Source organism: Apaloderma vittatum, unplaced genomic scaffold (genome assembly GCF_000703405.1).
Source record: "Apaloderma vittatum isolate BGI_N311 unplaced genomic scaffold, ASM70340v1 scaffold5674, whole genome shotgun sequence".
Lineage (NCBI taxonomy): Eukaryota > Metazoa > Chordata > Aves > Trogoniformes > Trogonidae > Apaloderma > Apaloderma vittatum.
Window position 1 is genome coordinate 1 of NW_009711977.1, and position 8,052 is coordinate 8,052.

The following is an 8,052-nucleotide window of genomic DNA, read 5'->3' on the forward strand; positions in this document are numbered from 1 at the left end:
CTGACATTCTGTGATTCTCTATGATTCTGTAATAGCCAAACCTGCAGGATGCTATCTTGGGGAAGCTTGCAAACTTGACCCACTGCTGGCCAAGAGCTGTGCCCTCCAGGGTTGTTCTCTGGAGCTGCGGACCTGCAGTTTGGTTCCAGTCTCTTCCCAGTGAGAGACCCCAGCTCCAAGCCCAGTGGTTGGAATTGTTCGGGATTTTCCCGAGGGTGGTTTATTTTTCCCTTGGTGTTCACTGTTGCAGGACTCGTCCCATTCTCATCCCGCCTGCCCTCCTCCCTGCATCCCCGTGCCGCAGCGGCTGAACATCAGCGTCAGCACGGTGGGAGACGTGGGTTTCCTGAGCTGCGTGCTGCCCGACGACTTGCTGGTGGCCATCCTCTCCGAAAGGCTGCAGGTACCTGGGGTTGGGGGCAAACGATACGTTCCTGCTGCAGAGAGACGGGCAGCGAGTACTGGTCAGAGAGGAGGAGGTCTGGATCTGCTCTTGGATCTTCTTGGGTGAAGCTGCAGCTGCCCTTAGTTGGCAGAGCACAGGGAAAGATCAGAGCTTGCAGTGCCTGGTGTCCTTTGACATTTGGGTTTACTGACGAGCCAACGCGCGCGGTAACGGCCTTTTGCTTTCTTTTTGACTCTATTTGCAGTTGAGCGACTGCTACCAGGGTGTGGTGTTTGATGGCCTGGAGACTCTCTTTGCACGCAACGCAGCGTCTGCTCTCCTGTGCCTGCTCAAAGCTGTCAGAAATCGGCCTCATATCTATTTTGTGAACCTGTTGCAGGATTATGCTTCTTGGAAAGCCAGGGAGGCAGCTGCAAAAGAGCAGGAAGGTGTGAGACTCATTCTCTGTACCTCTCAAATCCTCTCTCTCAAGTCCTCAGCCTTATCCATGTGTATCTGGGTTACCAGCGGAGCTTGTAAGAAATGTTTTCATTAATTCTTCCACCTTCTGCCTCCGTGTATCCAGCACTCAGCTCACAGATGATTAAAACGCAGCAGAGCTGAGGCCGTAAGACTTAACTTTGTCTCTTAACATGAAAGCTTGGGCTCAAGAACTAGCCACCAGCCAGCTGTCCACAAGCCAGGCAAGGCACAGGAACTTGTTGACTGGTGCTAGTTTGGGGGATAATCTGAGTTTTGGAGTAGGGATATGAGCTCCCCGGTACCTTCTGGCAGGCGGATGGGCTGGGTGAGGACAGAGCTTTGCAGCTCACGTGGAACAACAAGCTCTGCCTGCAGTCGCTAATGGTTTCTTCTCTGGTCTGTGCTGAAGAACGGGAGCAGGAAGAAGCTGCCAGGAGGGAGAAAGAACGTCTTTGGGAGATGGATGAGGATGAGTATGAGGCCCTCACTGACGAGCAGAAAGCTCGGTTTAATGACCATATACGAGAAGCCCAGCGTGAGAGGAAGAAAAGGTCTGTAAGCCTTCCGCGGGCAACTCCCCAGGATAGTGTCCCTGAAGGGTTTCCCTGCTCCAGACACCTTGGGTGAGCTCAGGGGGGTGACAGAGTGACGGTCAAAAGTGCCTGCTGCAAGCCACATGAGGATGACAAGTCCCACCTCCCTGGCTCCCAGCCTTCCTCTGGTGAGATGAGAACATCTCTCTGTCTTAGGGGTGAGCCCTCTGGCTTAGGCCCTGGCCCTGTGCTTGCCTTGCCGCTCCGCTTCCAGGTTAATCGTGTGGATTGTCACCTTCTTCATCCCTCTTCCTCACCGAACCAGAGGGGTTGTGGTGTGGGTCGGTTAAGATATCAGTCCTGCTGCAGGTGAAGTCCTCGCAACCCTGATCTTTTGGGGTTGGTCCTTACTGAGTGACACCAGCTGGTGTCCCTGAGGCTTCACTTTCAGCTGCAGCAGCAAGGGAGCCTGGGAGAAGCTCTGGTAAGCAAAGCAGGAGGAGGCATAGGCTGGGAGGGGGACCTGCTTAAAGCAAACCTGCCACACAGAACTTCTTTTGGGCCAGGCTGAAGTTGGTTTCTCTTGGAGGAGATTGCTGGGGCTGCTTCAAATCATGATTTCTGGGACAGGCAGCACAAGTTCCCGTGGTCACGGCTGACTTAGAGCAGGAGATCTGGTGGTTGAGAGCCAGAGAAGGGGAGTTACTGCTGCCTTTGCTTTCTGATTGATACGATTCTTCTCATTAAGGAGGGGACTGTGCCCAGGCAGAAGGGATGGGTAAGCAAAGTGTGGGTGCAGGGACAAGGAGGTGTTAGTGATTTGTCACTAACACTGGGAAGTCAAGGCTTCAGGCGCCCGTGTGGAGCCGTGGTGGGTCAGTCCTCGGCAGTGTGGTGGAGTTATCCAGGTGGACCTTGTTGGAGAAGCTGCACATCTGAGACCTCATGATGAGGCTTAAATTTGACTGGGCCTGGAGGTCCCCTCCCGTCTTTCTTCACTTGGGATGCCCCCAGCCTCCCCCGGTTGAGGGAGGTCCATGGAGGTGGTTTAAGTGTTCTGCCTGGCCTCAGGGTCGACGACCGAAGGGCAGGACCAGCTGGGATTGCAGCGAGCCCAGCTCAGGTGGTGAGACTCAAAGCTGTTTTCTGTTTGACTTGCTGAAGGGAGATGAAGAGGCTGGCTCGAGAGCTGGAGGAAAAGCGCCGGCGGGAGGAAGAAGAGCTGAAGAAGAAGTCTAAGCGAGGGAAGAGAGAGCTTGGGAAAGATAACGCTTCAGCGAAGAAAAGGCATTCTCTGGTCAGGCAGGTGGGTGGTTGTGTTTGCAGTGTAACCCCCAGGGACCTTCGCGCTGAGCTGTACCGTTCCCCGAGAAGGCAACAGCCGCACGCGGCGCTGGGCAACCTGGTGAGGGGCACACGGGGCTGTGCTGGGGAACGGGAGCCGGCGTTTGATCACGCTGCTGCTTCAGCCGGTGGGCATTTCCCATGGGCTTGTTGGCAGAGGATCACGCTGCCTTGGAGTCATGGCTCCTCGTAACTCCCCGCATTCACTGTGAAGCCCTCGGTAGTTTTAGTCTGGCTTTTCTCCTCACTCTGCACGTGGCTTACGCCTCTGAGCCACGGTCCATCAGGGATGTGCTGTCTTTTCCTACAAGAGTTACCACCAGGCATTAGCTACTTGTTAGCAGCCAGGCTTCCCAAAATGTCAGGGGTGCTCAGCACACCAGAAAGAAGCCCAGAAGACAGCACAGGAGAAAGGAGGAGTCTTAAGTTCCCTCTTTAGGTTGGGAAGCTGGTCTGTTTTTCAGCTGGTTTGCAGCTGGTCTGTTTTTCAGCTGCTTTGCAGGACTCCTCGTCCATCTGGCACTAGGGAGTTTGGTTTCAGTTTTGTTAAACTTGGGTACCAGCTATGTTCTGAACGGGGATTTGTAGAGCACGTAGCACAGAAGGCTGGAGGAGCGACTGTAAAGATCATCATTGTCCTCCAGTGTTTTGAGTCAGTGCTTTGAAGTGCTCACTGCTTCTTCCTGCTCCTTCTACCCAGAACACGAACGCATCCATCAGCAGCCGGTCGGATATCGCCAAGGTGGTAGCTAAGAAGGGATCTGCAAAGGAGCGCCAAGACTCTGTTGCTGAGGACAAGGAAGATAAGAAAATGCAGGGCAAGGTTCTGTCTCCGGCAAGACTGAGTCCAGCTGGGCAACCCACAGACCCAGAGCAGGAGGAAACCAAAAAACAGGATGAAAGTGACAGCGAGAAGAACTTGGCCCTGAAGTTCAAGGTCTACAAGGCATCGCAGAAGGATGTCACGCATGTTTTGTCATTCTGGGACAGGGTTCGGGGTGTCCTGCTGCTCCCTCTGAACCAAGAAGAGGTGCACCACTCAGCAGAAGGGCAGCGCCACCATTTATCCGGCCACAGGAGTCGGAAGGACAGAGAGAAGGAGCGTCATGAGAGGCTGGAGAAGGAGGTCCTGGAAAAACTGAAGGCTCTGGAGGACTCCAAGTTAGCTGGACTGGAAGAGAAAGGTGCAGAAGGGCCAGCCAGAGGTCAGGATGTCGGGGTGCCCTGCTTTAACATCCAGGTGCTGAGCTCAGAAGATGTGCCAAGGGAGCTCCTGGAGAGCGGCAACCTGCCGGCGGCAGAGCAGGTAAAGCCCTGCGAGGCTCAGCCGCTGAGCCTGCCGAGGTCTGGGCCCTGGTGCCTTGTGTCCCACGGGGTGACAACGGCACAGAGCCTTGTCCAGGCCACTGATGATGTCTCAGAACAGCTCCACGTGGCTGGGGAGGTTCTCGGCATCCCTCAGATGGCTGGAAAGAGGGAGTGCTCTCTGTTCAAGCATCCTGTCTGCACACACAGTTTCCCAGTCTGAAAATTGTTGCAAATGGTCCCAGGGGAGGGAAGCTCCTGGCTGTTGTTTGCTTGAGCTGAGTCCCTCAGAGGAGAGACTTCTCACTAGATTCCACTTCTAGGTCCTGGCTCTGGAGCCTGCTCACCCCACTGGGCGTAAAAAAGCACTGTCTCTGTATCAATCAATATAAAAAGCCATGACCAGAAGCTCAGTGCCTTTAGGAAAGTGTGAGGGGGAAGGTGATGGGAGTCTAACCAGAGTTTGCTCTTATTCTTTAGATCCTGGATGACCTGGGACTGGGTCCCTCAGGGCCTCCCATTCCCCCCACTGCGTTTTACTCCGTGATCCGCTACCCGGAGAAGAGGACGGCCCCTGCACCAGAAGTGCTCGAGCACTTCATGTTAGTTGTGCCAGGAGGTGCCGCTGCGGAAGAAGAAAAGAAGGATAGTGAAAGTCTCCTGCAAGTCCCCACTGTGCCTTCAGCAAAGGTGCCAGGACAGGGGCTGGGCTGGATGGGGGCACAGAGAGCGGGTGGGATGGGAAAGGATCCCACAAAGGCACGATGGGGCCCCTTGTGTCTGCAGGCTTCCCTTCTGTCTGCCTGGAAGAGACAGCTCTGCTTGAGCCGTAGGGCAGTTCTGTAAGACAAGAAGGAAAAAATCACCTAAACCCCTCAGCTTTGCTGGAGGAGGCTCCTGGGAGAGAAAGATCCTGGGAGAGGAGAAGGGTGCTGGACAGGGAGAGGTGTTGTAGGCAAAACCAAGTCCAGTCAGGAAGACCAAGTCTATGGGCAGATGTGGTTGTCTTATTTATTCTCTCTCCTGTGTTGCTAACAAACCCGCAGCTTCTTTTCCAGGAGGGCGATGTCTCAGGGCTGGTCTCACCTCTCCTCTCACCTTTTTGTCTCTTCCCTTGGTGTGAAGACCTCAGAGGAGCGAGTCACCCCAACCAGGAGCCAGTCGAGGAAGGAGAAAGCCACGGGCAGCCGGAAGGCTGGGAAGGAGAAGAGGAGCTCCAGCTGGGCCAGGAGAAGTCCCCGCGGCACGGCAGCGCGCACGTGTTCCCCCGAGATGCCCCAAAGTGAAGGGGATGCAACCCCAGCCCCGGCGAGACCCGTCAGGTGAGCTGCGAGGGAGAAGGTGGTCCCTCTGCTTCAAGGACATCTTGCCAAAGCAGGTCCTTCACCCCCAGCTCCACAGGGACCCTCTGCCGGTGCCTCCATGGGGTGGCGAGTCCATGAGCCTCATCCTTGTCTGGTTTGCTCTTTAATTGTCAGGCTGAGCAGCTGCCGGTGGATAGTGCCTGCCAAGGGTGAGGTGGAGCTGAAGGTCCATTTCAGCTCCACGGTGCCGGGCCAGTTCGATCAGACGCTGCATTTTGAGATCCTGGGGACAAACCGCCTGTACCAGCTGCACTGCAGGGGCACCTCCATCTATCCCACCATCAGCCAGGACCCACGGTAAGGCTGGTCCGTGGAAACCTGCTCTGCTCCTCTCAAACGCAGAGCCAGGGCTGCTCTTGAACCCCCAGAGACCTTCTGGCCAGGGCAGGACGTGCTGCCTGAGCTGCCCAGCATGCTTGGAGCTGGGAACCAGTACTGGTACCTCCACCACCACCAAGGGCTGTGGCTCTCTAACCAGATTTTCTACATCTCACAGCTCTTCATTCCCCATTTTCTCTGCCCAGGCTGGTGTTTCCTCACCGGAGGAGGAGCAAAACGGATGAGGACATCATCTTCAAGAAGTACATCATGAACACGGGTGTCTTCCACTTTGGACCGCTGCTGTGTGGGAAGTCAAGAGACAGGTACGTGCTCCCCAGCCCGAGCGAGCATCCCCAGGTGCTGCCTGCACGGAGCGAGGTGGCAGGATGGGATCTCCAGGGTCTTGGAGACACACTGTGCCCATGGCAGAATCCCAGGCAGAGATGTGGGAGAACTGTGGGGTTGAAGGACCGTGGAAACTTGAGCAGATAAGCGGCACCTGAGTCCTGGGGGAGCTGGGGAGAGATGGAGCTGATCTTCCTACCTGGTGCCTTGGTGACCCCAGAGCCAAGAGGTGTCTTAGAGTCATGGAACAGTTTGGGTTGGAAGAGACCTTCAAGACTGAGTCCAACCTCTATCCTTGCCTTGGGGCAACTTGTGCCCTTTCTCTGCCACCTATGAAATGAGTTTTTTGGGGTTTTGTTTAAGTGCTTCGAGTTCTATGGGTAGATTGAACGAGCAATTATTCTGCTGGTGGTTTTGTAAACCATTCATTTATCTGTAATATTAGTAAGACTTTATGATTTGACCTGCCAAGGGGGGTGAGACCTGCAGAGCAAATAAAAATGGGAATTACTTTTTCCTGATTCTCACTGCTGGATAAAGCCTGCCTAAAAAAAAGGTCATTGTAGCTGCTGGCATATTTCTATTTTTAACATCACGCTCTTTTTATTTTTTAATATTAGAAATGAAGTTCTTGTTTTTGTGGGAGAGCTAGTGGTATTTTGACAACCCAAGGCAATTAAATCAAAACAGTTTAAAAACTGAAAGAGGCTCTTTTGCCAGGCTTATGAATGGTCTGGGGTTTCTGTTTGCTTTTTTAACCCTTTAACTCCAAATTCTGCTTCACACTTGAGAGAAGGGCCATCTGTTAAATATAGCATTCCTATAGGGAACGAATCCTTTTCATTTCCTTCCCTCTAGACTTTCAGCTAATCCAAGGCAAGTCTCAGATCTTTTTTTTTGAAAGAAATAAGCTCAACTATTTTTAAAACCTCTTTTCAAAAAGCATTTCTTTATACCCTGCAGGGAAGGAAACCCAACAAAGAAAGGGGAAGAACCCCCGTGCCTGGCATACTTTTATTTTTCCAGTGCCTTTGAATTTCTGTTTTTTATAAAAGCTCTTTAAGTGGCCTGTGCATCATCACACTCCTGGGGTGGAGGCACCAAGGATGAACACACGGACCGTGCAACGTGGCTCTGACAGCGATCCCTTTTCTTAGCCCGTTTGTTAGACCCTGATCTTCCTCCTGCTGCTGGGGCACGGCGCTTTCTTCCACGTGTGGTCGAGGCAAAGGTCTCCTCTGCAGCGTTTTTCCCCCTCTTGTGGACAGGTACAAGGCACTGCAGTATCCCAGCAACTGCGAGAAGATCACCATCCTCAACGTCACCCCCTTGGAAGTGGCAGTGCGTTTCTTCTTCGAGCACGATCGCAAAGGCGACACGTTCCTTTTGGAGCCTCCCAGCATGAGGCTGAAACCCTACGAGAGGCAGGTAGGACGTGGGGCAGGTAGGGCGAGCACCAGAAGTGCCCACGAGCTGTTCCTCCTGCTCAACAACGGCTTTTTCTTCTCTTTTTTTTGCGGGGACGGAGCTAGGAGCTGAGCCTTTGGGCGTACCCCACCTCGGCCGGCCTCGTGGAAGACAACCTGGTGTGCTGCATTGAGGAGAACCCTGAGCCGGTGGTTTTCCGGCTGTGCTGCCAAGGGGTGCAGGTAGAGCTGGGGGTCAGCCCCAGGCAGCTGAATTTCAACAAGGTGCTCCTGCACAGGTCAGTCATCCTGCGAGAGGTGTCAGCGAGCTCCCCTTCAGCTTCTCGTGCTGCCTGCGTGGCCGCTCGGGTCGAAGGCTGGGCTAGTATCCTCCTTTCTCCAAGGCTGGGCTAACATCCTCCTTTCTCCAAGGCTGGGCTAACATCCTCCTTTCTCCAAGGCTGGGCTAAGAATCCTCCTTTCTCCAAGGCTGGGCTAAGAATCCTCGTTTCTCCAAGGCTGGGCTAGGCTCCTCCTTTCTCCAAAGCTGGGCCAAGAATCCTCCT

The 8,052-nt window shown here is 54.1% G+C and overlaps 1 protein-coding gene across 1 annotated transcript in view; it reads left to right on the forward strand.

Moving 5' to 3' along the window:
* Positions 1 to 250: 250 nt before the first annotated feature.
* LOC104272735 (hydrocephalus-inducing protein homolog) overlaps positions 251 to 8,052 on the forward strand; it is a gene marked incomplete at both ends in the record, with an annotated part of 23,147 nt that continues 15,345 nt past the window's right edge. The window contains 11 exons of the mRNA XM_009867809.1: positions 251 to 403; positions 651 to 834; positions 1,278 to 1,419; positions 2,566 to 2,728; positions 3,446 to 4,051; positions 4,531 to 4,740; positions 5,176 to 5,372; positions 5,529 to 5,711; positions 5,939 to 6,058; positions 7,349 to 7,508; positions 7,613 to 7,785. Coding sequence (XP_009866111.1) covers positions 251 to 403; positions 651 to 834; positions 1,278 to 1,419; positions 2,566 to 2,728; positions 3,446 to 4,051; positions 4,531 to 4,740; positions 5,176 to 5,372; positions 5,529 to 5,711; positions 5,939 to 6,058; positions 7,349 to 7,508; positions 7,613 to 7,785 — 2,291 coding nt within the window. The remainder of the gene's footprint in view (positions 404 to 650; positions 835 to 1,277; positions 1,420 to 2,565; positions 2,729 to 3,445; positions 4,052 to 4,530; positions 4,741 to 5,175; positions 5,373 to 5,528; positions 5,712 to 5,938; positions 6,059 to 7,348; positions 7,509 to 7,612; positions 7,786 to 8,052) is intronic.